The sequence below is a fragment of the Triturus cristatus genome, chromosome 9, assembly GCF_964204655.1.
Source record: "Triturus cristatus chromosome 9, aTriCri1.1, whole genome shotgun sequence".
Classification (NCBI taxonomy): Eukaryota; Metazoa; Chordata; class Amphibia; order Caudata; family Salamandridae; genus Triturus; species Triturus cristatus.
Window position 1 is genome coordinate 925,109,388 of NC_140592.1, and position 23,578 is coordinate 925,132,965.

The following is a 23,578-nucleotide window of genomic DNA, read 5'->3' on the forward strand; positions in this document are numbered from 1 at the left end:
AGTCAATTTAGTGGATTTCTCATGCAAAATCAATTATGACCAAATGGTACTGAGAAACACAGGTTCAGGATCCCCACTACTGTATCACCAATGTAGGAAGGAGGAGTATTACGTGATGATGCCGGTTAGGCTTCACCATGTCATACTATCTCAAACCCGAAGATAGTCCTTGGATTTACAATGACAAATCCTTAGCTCAGTCCTCATAGAATGGCAAAGAGCAGTCAGGTTTTACTAGAGGAACATGTGTTAACCATTTCAGAGTACCAACGTGAATGATAAGTAATTGACACAACTCGAAAAAAATCTCAAACCAACTTATAACAAGAAAGCAAATATATATCCTAATTTAGGCACCAAAACAAACATGATCAGATACATTTCACCGGAGTTATGGATTTTAGAAGCAATATAAAACCAGTACAAAATAATGCAGTGAAACATAATCATTGCAGTCAATGGTAAAAACCACTATTAACAGTTGATTACTTGCAGGTCGACTTGTGTGAAATCCTAGCTGTCCCTGGTGCTGAACAGGAGTGGTGGGAGAGCTGCCTTCACACAGTGTTGCAGGGAAACAATTGCTAAAACAAAACAACTGGGCCACTGCTGAGGTCGGGCGAAAGTTGAATGGATCAACAATATCCTGAGCACCAAATCATTGTCCAATAATTGAAATGTCTGGCAGATGTTGTAGCATGCCAAGATTGTCAGTGTCAAAGTATTCTCCGTTCCTGCAACAATTATACTGAGATAACCTTGAAAACATGGAGATGAATATTGGTCAGATACACTGATTGGCGGTTACATGAAATGACCTGGATGCCTAAGACAGGAACAATTTAAACTTGATGATATACTTGGAATGCCTTTTTAGCCCTGATGAAGTCAATGGTAGATATACCTTGAGACAAAACACGTATTGGCTACAAGCTCATGTTGGACTTCTCTTGGATATATGACCGGAAATAAAGTGAAAATATCAGTTACAATGTCTGGTGGACATTTGAATTATTTGATACTGATTTGGTACTCAGGATATTGTTGATCGTTGTTTGAAAGCAATTTTGTCTTCATTTTGAAGGGGTTGAGTGGCCGCTTCCAGTCCTTATAGCACCATCTAAGTAAGGATAAACAATCTGGGACATTGAAACAGGATTGTACGCATATTTTGCACTGCCTCTTCTTGTTTATGAAAGTTGGATGGAGTTCCTTTGAGGTACAGCGTCAAGTGCAGGTGTCTGTGTCAGCTTTGGCAGCGGTAAACACAACAGATGGTTACTTCATCATCTGGTGGTCCTGGGGACCGCGGTGGTTGCCTGAAATTTCATGGAGGGCCGGACTACAGTTTCCACAATGCACTAGACCATCTGGATTTGGGGGATCCCTTAGAGGGCCTGATGTCCAGCGATTCTTCCGATCCGGAGCGTTATTGTACTTGCAGTTTGCAGGGGACTAGTGTCACTAGTCCAGGGGAGTATGAGGTTGCTTCGGGCTCTCACAGGTGTCCCTCTGTCTGGGTGAACTGGCCTTTTGCCTAATATGAGCCTCAATAAAGCAGTTCGAAGAGTGTTGCCACAGGTGCAGAGTTTCACTCTTTTGGTTTGTGCAAGTCCTGTTGACATTGTCTCGGGTCTCTTCTTTGTCCTCTTTGGTGTCAAGGGTGGCCCTTAAATCCTAGACTTAGGGGTGTTGGGGGTGTGGGTGCATATAGCCAATGGGCTACTAGCCTCAGCGACTATTCTGCCCGTGAAGTGATCACATCCGTGGGTGTGGGTCACTTTTTCTAACCCTTTCTTCTACCACTTTTAAAAATGGCAGAAGTCCTCTTCAGCTGTACACAGCAGGTAGGCCACCCCAGTGGTGTGGCTAGCCTTCCAGAGGGTGTATGCCTCCCAACAACATATTATTCCCACCTCCCTGTGTGCAAATGTGTCTGGGGCATGGGGAGGGCTGATTACTCCTCTTGGAGACAGCTAGGATGCATGTCTGAGGCGGTGTAGCATTCAAAGCTCGCAGCCTTGTGTGCCACTTCACTAGCCTTCCTGTGAAAGAGGAGGTGTGACCTTCTTCCTGTCCAGGCCTTGGTTCCTGACTCCTGAGAGTGTTCACACTGGCTGGCAGGACATCAGAATCCTGTCTTGATTGCAGCAAACACGGGCTGCCAGCCAGAGCACAGGAAAGCAGAAGCATTTAGGTAGGCAACCTCTAAGGTAGCCACTTGGGTGCATGCCACATTGCCCTCAACACGGGATTCATGTCAGGAGTGAGGATGCACATTTGGTTGCCATCAAACTCAAGATATTCAGGTGGTACTTTAATGTCGCTAGGTACCCCGGGCATGCCCGGGTGCAAGCCCATGTTATCCTACAGACCGCCTATCACTTATAGTGTATTTTAATAGTAAAGGCCACTATAGAGACATGTAAGATTGCAATTACATGTCCACACTTTTAATATAAAACACCCTACCTACTGGGCTCAGGAGGCCTTCCATAGGGGTAACTGACATATATTAAAAGCAGTGCATTTACTTTGCCACACATGGTGAGGGCAAAGCCGAACTGGAGCAGTTTACATTGTTCCTGCAGTCTGAAATGGCAGTCCTGATGCCAGTAGTTAATCTGGGTCACTCCAGGTGGCATAAATTGTGGTGGAAGCCCTGGGGACCCCATTTCCACCCATGCCTTGGGTACTACCGGCACCATATACTAGGGACTTATAAGGGGGTACAATCTTTGTCAATTGAAGTTATCAATTTTCCCATGCCAGTTTTAGGGAGAGTGCACTGGCACTGGGACCCGGTCAGCAGGCTCCGGAGAACTTTCAGAGTCATAACCATCAGCATTAGAGCAAATAGTGGTGGGGTGACCATACAAAAAGGGCACTTTACTACAATGGTTATTTATTTAATAGCCTGGCATGCCCTTTCCTTTGAAAAATGAAACATTGTACAAAAATCAGATCAAGTCCCACGATGCACTTCATTTAACTTGAAGTATTCACAAAGTTAATGGATGGAATGCTTCAATTAATCTCAACCAATGTTAATTATTCGAGCCACATCCCAGTGCATTATTATTTTGCACACCATGCTTCCTCTGTTTGGACCCAGCCATATTCAAATCAGTCTTACCCTTCTTCAGTAGGAACACTCCAGCCCAAACTGCCAGGCCAGGTTATGTTATGTCATGTTACAAAATTTAAAGAGCGCATGGCTGCCCCCACAATTGTGTTTCCCGGCGCTAGGCTTAAAATCAGGCACCTGCAGCTGACAGCCCCCCCAAGAAAAGAGGGGAAGAGGCTAGGTTGGGAAAAGCCAAGTTTGAGGGATTTCCCAAACAGAAGATGGTTATGAGTATTCCTGATAGAGAAGGGAAAGAGCGTTTCAGAGGGAGGGGGCCAGAGCACGAATAGAGCAACCCCGCTCTGACTCTCCTATCTCGGGGAACTATAGCCAAGTTCTGGTTGGCCAAACACAGGGAGCATGTGGGCTGGTAGGATGAAATCAGTTGGCTCAGAATAGGGGGCGCCTGGTTATGTAGAATCTTATGGGTGAAGCAAAGAGTCTTAAAATGAATGCGTTCCTCCACAGGGAGCCAATGAAACTGGGGCTAAAGGCCTGAGGCAGAGCAAAACCTGGGTAGAGAAAAAAGCAGCCTAGCAGCCGTATCCTGGGCTAGCTGGAGGCTTTTAAAAAATAGATCGATTGGCGCCTAACTAAAACTTTTTACAATAGTCCGACTGAGACAGAATGGTCACCTGAATTATAATTTGATGAATATGGGTGTTAAAAAGAACAGAATAGGTTTAAGACTTCTCAGGAGACTGAAGCAATCGTCAGCATACAATACCAGCCTTAGCACAAAAGATTCTACAACCCGAGCTAAAGGCTGGATGTATATGTTAAAGAGGGTAGGGCTTAAGGACGAGCCGTGAGGAACACCGTACTTTTAACACATGAGATTGTGAACTGTAAGGGGGAGAGATAACCGGAAAAGAATGCTCATAAAGAAAAGAGGCAAACCAGGAAAGTGCAATTCCTCCTATGCCAATATCTCACAGGCGCTCAAGTGAAATATGGTGAGACACCGTACGAAATGAGGCACTCAAGTCAAGCAGAATCAGGGCTGAGGATCTGCCCTCATCCAAAGTGCTACAAAGATGATCGGAAACAGCAAGAAGGGCAGATTCAATGCTGTGACCAGTCCGAAATCTATTCTGGGATGCATCCAGGATTGGGTTGCCTTCTAGGAATTAAGTTAAAATACCATTGACATAATGTTCTGTAAACGTAGCCAGAAAGGGAAGGAGGGAAATGTGGCAGAAGTTTTCTGGCTGGAGGCGTCCAAATATGGATTCTTGAGGAGGGGAATGACTTTTGCTTGCTTCCATGGGCCGGGCATAGAAGTGGTGGACAGCCAGAGATTGACCAATTCTAGGCAAGGAGAAAGTAGCTGGTTCTGTAGTTTCATGAAAAGATTCGGGTTTAAGCGGATCATCATGAGAACCGGATTTCACCATGCTGCAGAGAGTCTGAAAAGAGGGCAGTCATATAGGAGGCAATGAACTGAGCAAGGCTACTGGAGAGTTGGTGAGCATCAGGCCTTACACCAAGTCTGTCAACGGGGAAAAAGCCTAAATAAATTCCTCCTTGAATAGGAACACATGCTTCTTTATGAATGGATTTATAGTTGTTTTCCAGATTTCGAGTTTTGTTTCCTTTGTATTGAGGTGAGCAGAGAAGTTGAAGTCGTGTGGTGCCAAAGAATGTGAAGGGTGAATTCCACTTGATTCACCATTTGTCATCTCCAGACAGCGGGATTGTAAATGATTTTATTGAGTGAAGCAAAAAATCTGTCTTGTTGCAATATAGGCAGGGCCATTAAACTGGTGAGAGGGTGCTGGAAAGGCAGGGGCGTAACTTCAGGGGGGTGTTTGGGCTGTTGCACCCCCCTATTAAATTATTGCGATGTATGTTGGATTTCACCAGGAATGTTAACATACACACAGACAAAAGCACACACAGACACCCTCTCTGTTTTTAAAGTTCTCAAAATATTGGTTATTTTACAAAATATTGTGTTTTCTCTCTTAATAGTCCTACCAATCTGCATTCCTCTCCCTTTCCGCTGCCCTTTTGGCCCCTCTCATGCACTCTGCTTGTTGTATAATGTATTGAAAAATGATATGCCAGCCTGATTGTTGGAACATCTGAAGCTCACACCCACCCCACATCTTACTCACCAAGCTACACCCCTGCAGAAAGGAGCATAAATGATAACGACAGACATTATGGCCATCATTCCGACTAAAGGGTTAAATTCCGATCCCAGTGCAAACCCATGTTTGCACAGTGACTGGGATTATGAGCTGAGTGATAATTATCACACCATCGTTGTTTTCCATTATAAATTCTGACAGGTCAAACCTGTCGAACTGTATCGGGGGAATATTGCCTGCTACTGACCAGCACCTTGAGATTTTGGTGCAGTAAGCACAAAAAGCTGCACGTATTCCCCAAAAGCTTGTAATTAGGTGATATTCATCACACCCAATAAATTCCAACTCTGCTTAGTCGGATTTAATCACGTACGATAAATATCACACCGCTTACGGGCCGCTCATAATGATAGCCTTAATACCCTTTCATCCTTTTACCCCACATCTGTGGGATTTCCAGTCATTTCTCATCCAATTATAAGGTCTTTGTGGATAAGGAAATACCCATGGTTTTTTTTGTGGTTTTTCTAAGTGTTTGTGCAATTTAGTACATTTACCAAGTGAGTGATGAGGAAAGTTTTGAGATCCGAGAAGGTGTTGATGGCCACCGCCTGGGAACTGATGGACAAGTGGCCATGCCCAGATGTAGTTCTTCCTCACTGCAGAGAAAATGAGCTGGTACGAGACTTGGGGATAGTGAGAGTAAGGTATAGCAAGGTGTCCCTGTTTTGTATCCAATGACAACTTGAATGGATGCATATAGTAGACAGGAACCTATAAGCAATCAGCGGGGCAAGGACGAAGTCAACAGGGAGGTGGTAGGCAATTGCCAAACAAAGGGGATTTAAATAATTAGACATATGTGCATTGCATGCAACTGACCAGTCCTTTTTAGACACTATGGTCTACAACATTTTTCTTAATGGGCAAGTGGATGTATATAAAAAACTGTTTAAAGTTCTAGAGGACTGGTGCAGAAACAAGATTGACAAGGATTTGTGGTCATAAAGAACACCTCATGGGAGAGGTCTTTATGGTAGCGCTGTGATGACTCAACTAAAGTGATTTGGTTAACAGGTTAAGGGAAGAATGGGATGAGTAGTGGGAGAAGCAGAAGAAAAAGTGAACTGGGAGTTAGGTTGTGGCCCTAGGGCTGAAAAACAAGAGGTTACATTGGAGCTTGTGGTTGGGTGATTTAGAGGTAGGATTTGTTTAGGGGTGTAGGAAGAAATAGTTATTCGTTCAGTCGAAGGTTTGTAAATGTGAGCTCATATTGCTCCAGATGAAGAGCAGCCTTTTTTACACAATGACAAGAGCTCCTGTGATATTTACTCTTCCAATGTGCATTTTAAAGTTAAGTATATTGCAGGGAGTCCTCATGTATATTTTTTTCCATCGTTGAATAGACTACCTGTATCTTTAATTGTGCCGTTGGCTTTGGAACAAATGTACAAAAATTTCTATAAAGAAAAGGACAGAATACGTTGAAAAACACTCATGCCAAAAAATAACATTTTTGTTTGGTCCTAGATGCTGACATCAATGCTCAAGCCAGTGACAACGCATCAGCCTTGTTTGAAGCAGCAAAGAATGGTCACGAGGAGGTGGTGGAGTTTCTTTTGGCCCAAGGCGCTGATGCAAACAAAGCAGACAAGAAGGGCTTGTTACCTCTACACATCGCAGCAAAAAGGAGAGACAATGATGAGTAAGTTTTATTAAAGGGCTGGGTAGGAGGCTTGCAGGGCAGAAGACAGCAGAGTTAATTCTTGGCAGGAGAGTCAACACTTTAGGCAAAGGTTTAGCATAATATATTGGTTAATGCAGACTCAAGCTCTGATTTCAGGACCTGTAGGAATACCGTGTGTTAAATTTGTCCCAGAAAAAATCTGCCACTGCCCCTGTGTCTTTTCCCTTGGGTGATTTTTCAACTGGATTCGAGTTTGACAGGTTAGAATGAAGAGTGAGTGACACGCAGAAGTGGTATTGTTGCACCCGAAATATCATTTTTTCCCCAAGTCAATTTTCCACTCTCAATTTGTTTTCCAGACATACCTGGAGCGATTTACGTGGGGAAATTTCAGACAGTGCGGTGATTTCACACAATTCATAATCTGGATTTGGTTTCAAAACCTGATTGTGTCTAAACCCAGACTCCGTGTAGCACTTGAAAGAGGCCATGAGTTGGTTGAAAAATGTTTTACTGTCTGAAAAGATCATTGCTCACCTAGCATTTCTGAAGAATTAAATGTACAAAAGGGGGCCACACCATGCATTTCATCTCTGATGTTTGAGCATGATTCCATCATGGCCGGTCTCACAGGGTAGAGGCATTCTTTCAACTCCTTGGAGCCGCCTTTATATTGGCATATTGTTGGTGAGTAGTTTGGTTATGTAAATGCCTCAGAAGCCTACAAATTATTCAACATATTTGCCAAAGAAGAGAAGATCAACCTCCTGTTGCACAGGAGACTCTGAGTATCACCAAAGAGAGAAAGAGAGTGCTAGTTCTACCAAGATGTGTGGTTCTTTTCACAACGAAAGGGTACTACATGGTCTTCACTTAAGGAGACTTCCATTCTGTTTGTGTGCACATCATAAGAAGTGGTTTGTGGAAATTTGCTGAATTGCTTTTGTGTATTTATGCGAAATTTCACAAACATGAAGTGCAATTATGTAAAATGCAAAAACTGGCTCTATATTTTAGTGTGAAATGCGTCCTTGTGCAAAATAATTCTACAAGTGCTGCAAACAACCCCCCTCATTTGGGTTGCAACCGCACGCCCACTCTAAATTTTGCTGCAAATGCAACATAACTAAGTGATTTAGCATAAGGGCATACATTCGGGAATTTTGTCTACAAGTGTAGCAGAAAATACCCAAAATGTTGCCAGAAAATGCTAGGGTAACAGAAATTTTATAAAGGCAGTCCAGTTAAGACAATTGTACACCTCAACAACCTTAAAAATATATAAACTGAACGTGCAATGCATATTGAAAGGTGGAAAAGAGATGAATGCTAAACCCATTAGTCTGATATTGAAAACATAAGAATATTTCTCACACAATCGCAATGCATCACCCTCCTTTTATATTTATTTAGGGTTTGTGGAAACTGCTAATTTCATGCTTGGGGAGTAGGAGTTCTTTGCAGCGTCTGGTGTTGGAGATCAAGTTTGCACACCAGGAAGGGCGGGTGTACCAAAGACATCCATCATATATTGGGTCCCAAAATATGACAGATATTTAAATTCCTGAAGTCAACAGTGAAGAAGGCTCTAGTCATTTATTTTCATGGAAATACCAAAATGAATCAATTCATCCATATAATGCTGAGGATGCTGTTGTCTAGCCAAAGTAAAAGTCATATTCCTGATCCATAAATGGAAAGCACTAGTATGACGGCATTTCAATGATCAAAGGCTATAGAGAAAAACAATTTTCTCTAGTGATTTCAAAGCATTATTTTCCTTAAAAGAATGTGTGGGTCCAGTGTCGAACTGGATGTGGTCAAATAATCTGCAGTAGATTTTGAATAAAATTGAAGTCTTTCTGTTTGGTCCTGTCCCTACCAGTTGGTGGAATAACTGCTGTCCAACCACGCTACCTCCACCTCCTCCTTTTTTGGTAGCAAGGAATCTTGGAGACCACCAACTCTCCTTTCAACCTCAAATATGACACAAACAGGTCCCCGTGCCAGCTACCCCTTGCTGCTCGCTCGTTGCCTAGCCTCGTTTTGTACTCGTGCCATTCTGCTATTTTTTAACATTACTGAATCCCCTGCACGGTGACCACAACCATGCCTACCACATCCACCCTAGACCATCGCCACTGTCTCCTACTCCACGCGTGATCTCTCTGCAAGCACTCCACCAAAATCTGGGTCACCATCACCTTCCTCACCCCGATGTCATCTTCCTCACAGAGACCTGGCTCAAACCCGCATCGGCACCCGACATTGCCTCAGCGACGCCCATGGCTGCAAGATAGCACACCAAGACCGTATCAACAAACAAGCATACAAGGGTACCACCACTGCCCCACCCCCTCAGATGATGTCACCCTGATCATGTAACACCTTAACTTCCAACTTCGAACCAATGGCAAAACCACCATCAGAGGCAGGCTTGCCTACAGAGCCCCAGGACCTCGTCCCAGTTTCTGCAATGCCATTCTGGAATTCATCACACCATTCGCCATTGACTCCAAACACTACGTCTTCCTTAGAGATCTCAATTTTCATCTCGATCACCGAAATGATACCAACTCCACCAACCTCCTCGAGAGCATAAATAACATTGGCTTCACCCAACTTGTCACTAACCCCACACTCATCACATGACACACACTCGACCCCATCTTCATGGCCAAGAACGGAGTCAAATATAGCCATGTCACTGAGCTCATCTGGACAGACCACGCCATTGTCCCCTTCACCATCTCGGAATCCCACAGCCCCTCCCCAAGCTGCCCAGCACAGCTGGAAAAAAGTCTCAAAGACCCACTGGACCGACATCCTCAATACCTGCCGCCCACACACTGCAACCAAACCTAGAGCAGGCTGTCAAGAACCTTTTTCACCTCGATCACTGACTGCACCGAGGGAGATGCCCCCATTAAATCCACCAAACTCAAGAGACCCTCCAAACAAGCCAGCAGGTAAACCACGGAACTAAGAACAATGAAACGCAACTGCAAATGACTCAAAAGAAAATGGAGCACTCTGTAGGAGTCCATCGACTGAGCAAATTCAAGCCAGCCCCTCCTTTGGGGAGAGGAGTTGACCTAACGGCTAGGGCGCCCGACCTCGGACCTGGGGAACTGGGTGCGAGTCTAAGTAATGACGCAGAACATCCTGTCATTCTGGGCAAATCACTTAATCTCCCTGTGCCTAACAAAGAATGAATATATGTCCTAATGTAATGTAACTGGGGCTATGTAAAGCACTCTGATACCTGATTGGATTCGGGTCAAGTTTGCGCTATATAAAAAACTGCAAAACAAAAAAAAAGCCAATACCACCAACTCCCGAAAGAGATAAAGAGGAGTGTCCTCGCCGACCGAATCAAAGCAAGTTCCAATCACAGCAGATAACCCTTCAACATTGGCAGAGAGTTCTCCAACTCCTCAGCCACTGAAAATATCATCACTCCTTCCCGGGAACTCGGTGACACCCTGGAAGACTTCTTCCAGGACAAGATCTCCACCATCTGCAGAAACTCCAAACCCCAACTCACCACCACCGACGCACTCAGCCTTCTTGCCCCCACGAATGAACAAACACGACCACCTGCTCCCCACCTGGAACCAGCTCACCACTCAAGACACCACAGCCATCATGATCTCCATCCACTCAAAAGCACCCTCAGACTCCTGTCCCACCACATCTTTAACCTCGGGAGCAAGAAGATCAACAAAGAGCTCACCGCCATCTGCAACACATCCATCACCACAGCCACCTTCCCCAAAGAATGGAAACATGCAGAAGTCAGACCCCTACTCAAGAAACCATCCGCCAAGCCCAATGAACCTAAGAGCTACTGCTCCATCCCTCTGCTGCCCTTTCCCACCAAAGTCCTTGAGAAGGCCATCAACCACCAACTCACAGAACACCTGGAGAACAACAACCTTCTGGGCACTTCGGAATCCGGATCCTGCACCAACCACAGCACCAAAAGCGCCCCAATTGCAGCCACAGATGACATCAGATCCCTCTTTGACCAGGAAAAATCAACTGCCCTGATCCTCCTTGACCTCTCAGCAGTGTTCAATACAGTATCACACAACACCCTAATCAAAAGGCTACATCACATTTGAATCCAACGAGATGCCCTCAAATGGATCTCCTCCTTCCTCACAGGAAGAACCCAGAGAATATGCCTTCCTCCCTTCTCCTCAGAACACAGGAATATCATGTGCAGCATCCCTCAAGTTTCGGCCCTCAGCCCTACTCTGTTCAACCCTTACATGACTCACTTGGCCAATGTCATCAGAACCCACGGACTGAACAACATTTCCTGTGCCGACGACACCCAGATCATCCTCTCACTATCAGAAGACCCCCTCTGACACAAGGACCAATTTCTGTAGATGCATGATGAGTGTCATAGACTGGATGAAAGACAACTTCATAAAACCCAACACAGACAAGAGAGAAGTGCTGACCTTTGGGAACAACACCACCTTGTGGAATGACGAATGATGGCCTCCCAAACTAGGACCCTTACTCACTCTGACGGTCCACCCCCACAACCTTGTCATCACCCTGGTCAGTAAGCTCACCATGAAAAGACATATCAATGCAGTCTCCTCTGCCTGTTTGCTCACCCTTCGCATGCTCCATAAGCTCTTCAGTGGCTCCCCATCGACACAAGCCGGACCGTCACCCAAGCCCTTGTCACCAGCTGACTGGACTACGGCAATGCACTTTATGTAGGAATCACCTCACACATCCTCAGTTCAAGATGCTGGTTCAGACCTTCAAAGCCATACACAACCAAGGACCTGGATACATCAACCACTGCCTGAACTTCCACCTTCCCTCCACCTCCCTCTTCCTCGTTCACTCCCCCCGCATCCGCAGCAGCAACAGTGGAGGACACTCCCTCTCCTACCTCGCTTCAAAGTCCTGGAACGACTTTCCACTTCGCTTCCGAACCTTATCCTCTATGCTGGAATTTAAGAAAGGATTCAAGACCTGGCTGTTCAATTGAACCCAACCTTGCAGCAGTTTTCTCAGTGCCTGGAGACCCTCACAGGTGATTAGCGATGCTTTACAAATCCTGATTGAAATATTGACAGTGGTAGAATCATATATTTCGATCATGTGGACGCTTAAGAAATTCCTTTATTTGCTGCTATTCAAGGCCCATAGAATTGTGGTCCATGCATTAATTACATCTAGGCTGGCCTACACTAATGTCCTTTATCTGGATGTCTCAGAGTTTTTAATCAAGCATCTTCAATTGGTCCAGAACACTGCAGAAATTATTTTATTTAAGCAGTCTTGCCATGCCACTATCTCCAACTACTTAACCCAGCTACATTGGTCTTCTATTAAGAAGAGACATTTATTTAAATCTCTGGTGCTGGTGCATCATGCTTTATATGAGTCAGGTCATCAGTATTTAATGTAGAGGATTAAGCAGCACAGTCCAGCAAGAGCATTATGCTCCTCTGTGGCTCTTCTGACATTGGTCCCTCGATTCAATTGCTCTAACTGATGCAGTTGTTCTTTCTCTTTCTTAACCTCTCTGGCCTGGAACAAGCTTCCTTTTAAGCTGTGAAACTCAGAGTCTATCTTTTTTCCAGAAAGCCTTGAAAACATTTTGTTCACTGTACTGTGAGTTTACTCTTGGCAGGATGTCTACTTTCCTAGTGCCGTGACACTCTTGTAGTAGCGATGTGCTTTAAAACTCCTTTCATTCATTCACTCATTCTTTCATGTGTTGGCAAGCTAAAGCTGGGATAATATGTCAGACACTTGCTAAGATCACAGAGGGAGAAATACGATGAGGTCAGTGGTGGCCGGGCAGATGGGGAGAGTTCTAAAGGAAAAAAATGGAAAACAACGCCTACCTTCAGGCCGGCCACCCGGCCGGCCACTGCCTCTCGGTCCACTCGCCGCCCCCGCCGCCTCTCGCTCCTGAAAACAGGAACAGGAAGCACCCAGGATTCTGACTGCCCTAGCCAATCACAGTGCTGCAATGCAGCGCTGTGATTGGTCTGAGCGCCATGGATCGGCGCTCAGTCAGGGAATGGGAGCCTGGGGCATGTTCTGCACCCAGGCTGTAATCCAGCCTGGGTGCAGGATATACAAAGTGCGCATGGCGGTTTGGTCAGCCGGACAGGGCCGGTCAAAGTGCCATTGTGCACTTTGAAGTTGGCAACCCACTCATTCCCTGCCCTACTATGGCAGCCCCGCCCCACACCAGGAAAGGAAAACTGAAATGATAATAACGCTATTTATTATAATTATAGTTTAGTTTAACTTTAACAGAGCAGTGTGGCGACGCTCCTCCGCCTTAGCAGAGGAGCCACCTCAGGATGAGGTAAACGTGAAGAAAACACTATTATAAGCAGAGGTGAGCACTCATTGAAGGATATTACGGAATCGATGCAGATGATACTCCAGAAATGGGCAGAGCAGACGTGATTTAATTTGATGTTGCATTAGTTTCCACTTCAAGTACTTCAATTGTAAGGGCCACCAGTGGCAGTAAAGATGATCCGACAGTGAAAGTGGGAATCACAAAAGCACTAGTGATCTTGGGATACATTTCAGAAATGACAGATAGCAGGGGTTATAACTTTGTTGACAAATTACTGTCCAGAAATGATGAGCCCCTTTAAAAGAAACCAATATTTTGAAGAAACTTAATTGAGCTTGTGGTTTGACATAAAAAGTTGTGGAAATGCAGCAGGTGCAACTCGCTGTTTATTTGTTGATACCAAGGGTTTCCTAGAGTGGTGGAATCTTTACTTCCTCAGTGGAAAGAACCAAATTGAGGGTTGTTCATCTGCTAAGGATGGCTTGAGTGGAGAAAAAGGTTCAATGCAGGTCAGTAAGACAAGCAAAGTCAGCAAGATTAAATTAATCTTCCGTGTGCAAACACATTACAACTATGCGATTGCCAGTGCTCATCTGGCAGAGCTGTCACTGCAATGCAGTCATCACAACAGGTCAACATGTTTACTTGGCAAGGATCGCTGTTCCTACAGTGAGTTGAGAAAAGCTCACAAGGTTTCTGAGATATTTTCAGCTGTGAATGTTGAGTGATGTTGCAGCCATACTTAGTAGATCCTCCTTTTGCTCCATCACCTTGATGTGACTGGAACTCTGTCTTCTTTGACTGGTTATTGACAAGTTTGCCTCACCTTCATTAACCTGATATTGTCTGTAAACTGAAGAAACAGATTAGGTAAAATTTGCTGATCGCCCTGCTGGTCCCACTCTTGGAAATAGAAAGGCTGCTGCTGGAGTGAAGCAACTAAATAGGAGGGCAATGGCACCATGCCTACAATGGATTCTTCCTCCTCTAGGAGACCAAAGATATTCACTAAAGCTATTGAAACTAAGGCGTTTGGACGTGGTGATGGCAATGTCACAATGGAGGTTATTGCTTTTCCTTTCAACTTTGAGAACTGATGCTGTGCTGGCTAACAGCAGTGCCACCCTCAAGGATGGCATTGTGATGGTGCTTGACTTTTGAAAATATCTGAATAAATAGCTGGAATGTCTGCAACATCTGCAGTATATCCCTCTTCAACTGCATTGAAAACACAAGAGCCTGGTCCTTTTGCTGCGTTTAAGGGGATGGGGGTGGGGTCGGGGAGGGGGTTCGCTTAGGGTGGCCCGGGGGGGGAGGGAGAGGTGGGGGGGGGGGGGGAGGAAAAACACAACTTTCTGTTTGGCTCAAATGATGGAAGTTTAACATGTTATGCAAGCTTAGTACAGCCAGATGTGTGCAAGGCCTTTTTTTTAGATTGCTATTCGAATTTTGAACTCAGCAGGTTTATTGTTGATCGCTACGATAAGTCACTAAATATTCTAGGTCCTGATCAAAGAACTAGAATTAGATCAGTATGCTCTTATACAATCTGATGGAAGTAATAATATGTAGCTATGGCTAGCCCCTATCTCCGCATAGCTACCATTAATATATGTGGCCTCAACGATAAGAATAAAAGAAGAAGGGCACAAGAAGATTTCAAACTTTTTGGCGCAGATCTATTATGTCTACAAGAGACCCATATATCTAATAAAGATTGTAACCTGCTAGATACCATGGGATTTAAGAGACTAGCACATACTACTCAGGACTGCAGGACAAAAGGAGTTGCTGTGTTATCAAGAAATAATAGTCTGACGTGTGACCGCAAAAGTGTGGACAAATTGGGTAGATGGACACTTATGGTCATCAAGGTTGGGTCTGGCCACTTCACACTGGGCTCGGTCTACTCTTCGGTATTAGATGATCCCTCAGTACTGAGATACCTATCCAGTGAGCTCCCGTCCTGGCCAGAGCCGTATATACTGTGTGGTGATCTAAATATCAACGGGGCTGAAACTGTAGGCAATACCGGAACCAGTGATCGTAAACCACAAGTGCGCAGGGCATTAAAAGATTTAATAACAGACATGGGGCTTATTGATGTTTGGCCTAGATTAAGGGGTAAGGATCCAGGTTTCACCTATTATTCATACCCGCATCAAAAATGTGCCAGACTGGACTACTTTTTGGTCTCACCATCACTTGTTAAGGCCGCAAAAATTGAATTACTTCCGAGGGTCTTATCTGACCACAACCCATTGATTTTCGAATTTCCCGTTAACTGTATGGTAAATAAACATAATAAATGGTCATTCGAAAGGGCTATTCTCTTAGATCAAGAGTATAAGAACTATATGAGAAGTAGGATGGATGAATTTTTTAGTATTAATAAGGGCACGGCACCTTCAGGTATGGTCTGGGACACATTTAAGGACTGGATACGTGGGGAGACCATTAGCTATGGAGCGGACAGAAGGAAGAGATATATGGATCGGGTGAAGGGTTATTATCAGAAACTTTCTCAACTCGAGTCTGATCTAATAACAAAAATAAGAGGCAAAAGCGAAACTACTGAAGTTTTGGATTCAATCTTGGTGACCAAATCAACTTTAAACGATATCTATCTAAGCAAGTCGGCCGGTATATATCTGGTTAAGCAGCAGGAATGCTATGAATATAGCGAATCTGTTGGGCGACTGCTTGCGGTTAGGACTAGACAACAAATTTCTGCCCGCCATATAAGCCAAATAAAAAATATGAACGGCGCTCTGATTATTGATGAGGGTGAGATTAGAAATTCCTTTAAAGACTTTTATAGAGCCCTGTATGCTGCGGAAGCGGTCCCAAGTGAGGACTGGGATCCTCTGCTCTTACCTAGAGTTAAACTGGCAGATGAGGAGGCGTGCCTCCTCGATGTGGAATTTTCAGATCAAGAACTCCAGGAGGCATTACATGATCTACCATCATCTAAGGCTACCGGCACTGATGCTATACCCTTGGAATTCTATAAAACCTTTTCTAAGGAGCTGGGAGCGGAGCTTCTTGACCTTTTTAATTCCATAAAGAGGGGAGACGTACCACCGCCCTCATGGGGATCGGCAAATATTGTCATATTCTTAAAAAAAGACAAGGACCCGCTAAACATGGGTTCCTATAGACCTATAACACTTCTAAACAGCGACGCTAAGTTATATTCTAAGATTCTCGCTTCCCGCCTCAACAGAGTCATGCCGCGGTTGGTTTCCCGGTGGCAGCACGGATTCCTACATGGAAGGGGGTCAGAGGATCACATTAGAAGACTTATTACAGTGCTTGATGCCTCTGATGTCTTAAAACTCCCAGTAGCCGTGGCCTTTCTAGACGCCGAAAAGGCATTCGATCGGGTCTCTTGGAACTATCTATGGAAATGCCTTAAAGCTAATAATTTTGGAGAAGGCTTCATCAGGGCAATGCAGGTTCTGTTCTATAAACCATCAGCGCAGGTACAGATTATGGGAGTTCCCTCTGAAACGTTCCCTATAGAACGAGGGACAAGACAAGGATGTCCATCTTCTCCCTTGCTATATGTGCTGTATATGGACCCATTTCTTAGGGCATTAGAGGCCTCAGAGTATATTCCCCCTTTCAGATTAAACCATATGGACATTAAAATCTTGGCATACGCTGATGATGTCGCCGTTGTCACGTCGGACTTGTCCTCTGCACTGCCTGAAGTCGAAATGTTGGCAGAGAAGTTCGGTCAAATCTCCGGTTATAGGCTTAATAGGGATAAAACCCAGATCTTAGTCAATAAATATATGACTTCGATAGATGATAGAATAGTGGAGGAGGCGGTATATCTTGGAATACGTGTCAGGGCTAAAATTGAGGAGATAGTTGAGGTAAATATAACCCCTATTTTATATAAAATTAAGAAGGATATGGGCCGATGGGACAATTTAAAACTATCTATTATCGGAAGATGCAACCTGGTCAAAATGGTAGTTTTACCGAAATTACTATATATCTTCCGTACAATACCCCTAGAAATACACAATAGGTGGTTTCAGTTGATCGAGCGTGAGATAGCAAGATTCATTTGGTCACATAGAAAAACGCGTCGTGCAAATCGTTTTTTAGCCCTACCAATTGAAAGAGGTGGACTTGGATTACCAAATTTTAGATTATATTATCTGGCTGCGTCACTTAAATATTATTGGCCCCTGTTTCGACCCCTCGATAACAGAACTATGCTATCTAATGCTCTGCCTACCATATATGAGATGTTAATGGGCCCGGGAGTACGGGGATGCTTCTTAAAAATGTACGAGCCCAGCTATTACAAAATAACTCGATTTAAGAGTCTGGTCACCGCATATCAAATCTGGACCAGGGTTAGAAATAAATTAGGCATGGGCAGGTTTAGTCGATACACCCCATTTTTTGACAATAGTCAGGTCCCCGAAATACTGTTGGATGGATATTTTGACCGGTGGTTACAGGCCGGAGTCCGTAATATAGCAGACCTGCTGGATGGAGATCAGCTAGCCACATTTGATGTACTTAAAAAAAGATTTAATCTTACTAATAGCGATTTTTTTAAGTTTCTACAAGTAAGGGATTTCATTATCAAGAAAATTGGAGGTACTATGGGGCTTACTGCTATCCCGCTGCTTGATATTATCACTGCCCGTGACCCTCCTACAATCTCGAGGCTCTATGAGATACTTATGGATGGGGTATCTGACGATATCGAAAAGCAATCCAACAAATGGCAGGAAAGACTTGAGGTTACCGACTCCTGCCTGGAAAATGCTATTGTATTAGCTAATACTGTATTGTCTACAGCTAATCTACGTGCACAATGCTTTAAAACATTTTTTGATCTCTATATCTCTCCTGCTAAAATCATTAAGTGGGGTGGGTCGGAGGGTATTCATTGTTTCAGATGTCAAACTTTGGGCGCAGATCTGGTGCATATCTTTTCCACATGCCCGGATAAACTTAGACTGGAGATTGCCTCGTTTCTGCAATATGTTCTTAATAGGAGGATACTGTTATCTCCCCAACTTATGTTATTGGGGGTATCAGTACCAGAGGACAACTGTAAGGAGTTTTTGTTTATCGCAATGTCTATACTTAGACTATGTATCGCCTCTTCGTGGCTCGATCCACAACCTCCAACATTTGGGCAATGGAAAATGCGTTTGTTACATGTATTTCATTTGGAGAATGCCCTCTATGCCCAAAAGGGGAAAAGAGGGAGGATTAAGGGCTCAAAGATTTGGAAACCACTTAGTGATTGGGCTAATGATTTAAATAGTAATAGTTAAATCCCCTGCTCCCTTTTTTTTTTTTCTTCTTTTCCCTTTCTAAGAACTTTGGATAAACCTGCTTTAAATGTATTTGAAATGGTCTATATTGTCTACCCCTATTGTATGTGCGTACTTGCATCTTAAGTAAGGCTGTAACTGTGTTTTTCCTTCAATAAAGGTGTTTAAAAAAAATTTAAAAAAAAAAAAAGAAAACACAAGAGCCGGAGACAGTAGCCAAAAGCCAAGCCCAAACGGCAGGAAAACCTATATTACATAATAACAATAGATAAAGGAAACATCTAGAGTTATCCTAGAAGAATATTTCCAATACTATAAAAACATCAATACCCGTTTCTGCATCATGGAAGAATAGACATCATAGTAGCAGTGCTGCTGATGCAGGCAATAACCCTCCTATAATTTTCAAGCCTACCCGAGATATGATGCCCTGTGACATGCTATGAAAAATGCCAGATATGGATTTTTCTTTCTTGAATAAATATATAAAGCGTTTGTGCATATAAATGATAATTGATTAGCCTCTCGACCTAAGCTCTAATGATCTGAATCTAGAATGGCGGTAGAAGTTACTAAATTGCCCTGGTAATTGGAAACAAGTGAGTTTGGATGAAAGACAATTTTGTCGAACATTCATGTGATTGCTATCCACTCGGCATCATATTCTAATGCCACAGATTTGTAGTAGCATCAGATAATCAGAAAATAATATTTTTTGCCTGTTCTACATATTTCCCTATTTAAGGTTCTAAATAGTTACAACATACCGAATTCTACTACCCCTAAACACGTCTCAGCCTTTTCGTTTTAGCTCATTCTAGAATCCTCAACCCTCACACACCCAAACATAACCTTTTTGAACGGCACAGATGCCATTCCGGCCTTATATCCTGTTTTCACTTTTTTGATCTCACAGTTATACAGGGCTAAATTTGAGCCGGTGGTTTCCACTGCTTGGCACCGGCACTTAATTGTCAGCACCGGTGCTTGTGACAGCATGCCACAAGGTGGCGCTGTATGGCTAATTTAGAGATCACCACAGCAACAATTAATTATTAATTCAACATACATTAAAAATGACGATTACCTGCCTCACAAGCCATTCTAATAGCTTTGGGGGCCTTAAATAGTCTGAATTGTCACACTTGTTGGAGTGTGATTGTTGATAGTTGTGTTCTTACTATCATTGGCAGCATAGCAGAATCAATGTGTAGTGCAAGCTGTAATGGCCTCCTGACGAGAACCCTGGCGCTTATTTTTTGATAAAATTAAGCACTGCAGTCATACCATATTCAACATGACCACCCTTCCCTTCCATTGTAAGGGGTTGCACGTCATCCACAGTCTCCTCCCTTTCTCTTCGATGTGTTCACTACAGCAATCCTTTTCAGTAATGATGCTCTCTGTACTCCTGCTTCTGAAATGCAACATACTTCAAAAACTTTGAAAATTAAACAACTCTTCCCTCCTCCTTTGGTTTGTCACTCTTCAGAAACTGATACCTCTCTAGACAGGGAACAAGTTAGTATTTATTTGGAAAAACAACATGATTTTAAATAAAACAATTTCTGTTCTACTGCCTTGCATGCTAAACAAATACCCTACAGAGCACTTTGAGACTTAAAGTATACCTTACCCAAGTCACTGCCCCTAGAGCCTTCATACCCACCCACCCATGATTTCACAAATCTATACTCTCCTGGACTGTGTATATAAACATTCGACTAAAACCACTAACCATTGCTCTGTGATATCCTTATTGTGTATCCATTTTATTAAAGTAAAACCTTACCAATTTCGTTCACATTTGCTCTATTCTTAGTTGAGTATAAGCTGCCAATTTTATCTGGCTTACTTCCCGATCAGACCTTTGAGCAGTCTGTTATTGAGCGCCATCTCCATTGCCTTCTTGCAACCTATTGCTTCTTCTGAATACTGATGCCATTGCTCCTTCTGGCAGACCACCGACCTATCTCTCTTGCTCCGTTCCTTGTTTTGTTTCCTTATCTCATTAAATTTGCTTAAAAATTCCTATAATGCAACAATCCTTCCTCCTTACTTTGTCTTGACCTTAAACTTATACTTGTTTCCTTTTTCGTCCCAAGATTTCTCACCTCTTTGCCCTACTGTTTCCCATGATCAGTCAAACCTCTCCATACTCACTCCTTCTTCTCCCAATGAGGATGCTGCACCTTGCCTCACTGTCATAAACCATGAGCCATTTTCTGCTTCTCCCTTGAAATGGGCACTCCTGCCTTCCTAAAGTCAAAGCAGGTAAAGGGGACAAAAAAACTTTCCATTAGACTTATCCATGACCTAGTACCGATCTCTGGTGCCCTTTCCTCTCCACACACCCTGTCTTCCATGCTTACCTCTCAAATTCTCCTTTTCTCCTAAGCCCCCCTTTCTAATTTTAGGTCTAGCCTGGGTGAGATGTTTTCATGCCAACGTAAATTTTGTAAATTTCGCATTTCGCCATTCATGGTATAAATGTACCTCAAACGCGCACACACCAGAGTAAGAGCAGCTGTTGTTGACAGTGCTTTTGCATATTTTACACAAATATTTTGCGCAATATGTGTCCTCGCATCAAATATTAAGGCAAAGATGCATTTTGAACTTAAATATAGCACAAAATTACAATTTACGTAATTACACTTAGTTCCACTTATTTTTGCCAAAATCTAAGGTAATTATGAGAAAGCAAATAAATCGAATTTCAATCACTCTTACGAAAGCCCTCAATGCATTGTTCCATTCTACTTGCTGCAGCCGAAGGATTCTTTTTTACAGACTGCCACTTGTCCCGTTTCATCCCTTCTTCTCCCTAAACATATTTGTTTTCTCCTCTCTTGAAATACACTTGCACCATTTCACCCTACCACTTGGTTGCCTGGATTACTAAAATGGCAGCTGGTGCATCTTGCCACTCACCTTGCTAGGCAATTATTTCCCTCAGAGGTCCTGATGAGACATCCCCAACCACACTGGGAGCTTGCTTCCCTTTTCAGGACCAATGCTGTGTAACTACTGATCCATAATTTATTTTTTTATTTTCCAAAATTATTCAACCAGTTCAGACACAATCTGAAACACTAATAGGCAGCCAAAAAACGGATTTTCCTATCCCACTGTGCATCCATATGGCAACTGCCCAGAGCACCTGACAGCCATCTGGAGAAGCCCTTTGGTGTCATGCTATGCTCCCTGGCTGCTCTATAGCTCCGCGTGAGAGGAGACTGTTGCCTTGCCACACATTGTGTTTGCTAAAATATTAACTCTCTTCAAAAAGAAGGGCATCCCAACACAAGAGTTCATATTTGATTAAATACAACCACATTGACTAGAGTTGTATTTGCTAAAAAAATAAAAAATGTGTTCAGCTCGGTCAGGGTTAATAGAATAATCTGCTTCTCATCTTCAGCGTGTAAGCAAAATGGTGAATAATTGTGCTCAATCATATATTCATGGTATAATTCCTACATCTGTTTACAACTCAAACTTCGTATCTAACATACTTTAGTTTAAATCAGTTCCTACACATTATTAATGTACAATTTTCTTTTGATATTTTAAAGCCCAAGGTATCCTTGGTGATTTCTAAATGCACTGTGTATTATTTTTCCTCCTGCAGGATCGTATCTATGTTGATTCCAGTAACTAGTCGCGTGCGAGTCAAGCGTAGTGGCATTAGCCCGCTTCACATTGCAGCGGAATGCAATAACGATGAGGTTTTGGAGGAACTAATCGATGCTGGCTACGATGTAAACTCTCTCCTGTCCCCGGAGCGCTCCTGCCTATATGAAGACAAAAGGACCAGTGTTCTGTATTTTGCTGTAATCAACAACAACATCCGTGCCACAGAAATGCTTCTGCGTGCTGGTGCCAACCCCAATGTAGACATTATCAACCCACTGTTGATCTCCATTCGCCATGGCTGCATGAAGACAATGAAGTTGCTGCTAGATCATGGAGCCAATATCAATGCTTACGTTTCTTCCCATCCTACTACGTTTCCTGCCACTATCATGTTTTCTATGAAATACCTCAGTTTATTGAAATTTATCTTAGACCTTGGCTGTAGCGCAAGGTCTTGTTTTACCTGTGAATATGGTCTTGGACCACATCCACCTATTAAACTGGACCGTTCGGGCAGATTGGAAGAGCCAGTCTACTCCGAGCACACACCACGGAGGCCGGTACAGGTAAATTCATCAACAAATCAATTATTGCAACTGTTTCTGCTACTCATACACAAGTGAATTTACCTGTGAAAAAGTTATTGATTGAATTGCTGAGTAGTTGTGTTTTAATTTCTGGATCAATGTAACATTACTGTTGGTCCAATAATACTTGTGAAGAGTTGTGGATGCATAGCTATGAATCAGATTGCAGCAGATTACAGAGGGCATCATTTTTAGAGTGTTGTGAAAAATATGAATGAGATATAAAAGTTGGCTTAATGTAATCACTCTAGAGATACCATGCTATGTTTTCCTTCAAAGATGTCATGTTGGAACTTGTGTTGAAGGGGTGAAACCTTACTCAAGCAGCAACCACAATCTCTATCAGTGTGAAATACAAGCTAATCCCAGTTTATCCAGTGCTTACTCCTCTGATAGTTTGTCACAAAATAGTCATGTGTAACTTGAAGGCAATGTGAAAAGTATTTACACAGTTCTTCAATCAGTAATAAAGTGAAAACAAGGCACAAGAAAAATCCCAAACCAATATAAAAAAAATAGATTGAAATTGAACAAATTATTTGAGACCAAAACAACAAAACTCCAATCAGTAATGGGGGATATGCACTTTAAACTTGTTCAGTAAAAATAGTGCCTAGCAGCACAAAGAGTGAACTGTGGTTATCTGGTCGCACAGGACTGGGACAAAGTCACAAGTTAAGGCTGGCCATGATGGTGTGTGGGCCAGATACATTGATCAAATTAGGCCTGCTGAACAAAGAACTTTCAATCCTGGTTGTGGAGCATA

The 23,578-nt window shown here is 43.2% G+C and overlaps 1 protein-coding gene across 1 annotated transcript in view; it reads left to right on the top strand.

The window, feature by feature from the left end:
• The window catches only part of ASB2 (ankyrin repeat and SOCS box containing 2), a 274,707-nt gene that overhangs the window by 196,269 nt on the left and 54,860 nt on the right, over positions 1-23,578 (top strand). The window contains exons 7-8 of the mRNA XM_085626478.1: positions 6,754-6,928; positions 22,221-22,791. Of these exons, the coding sequence (XP_085482604.1) occupies positions 6,754-6,928; positions 22,221-22,791 (746 nt within the window). The remainder of the gene's footprint in view (positions 1-6,753; positions 6,929-22,220; positions 22,792-23,578) is intronic.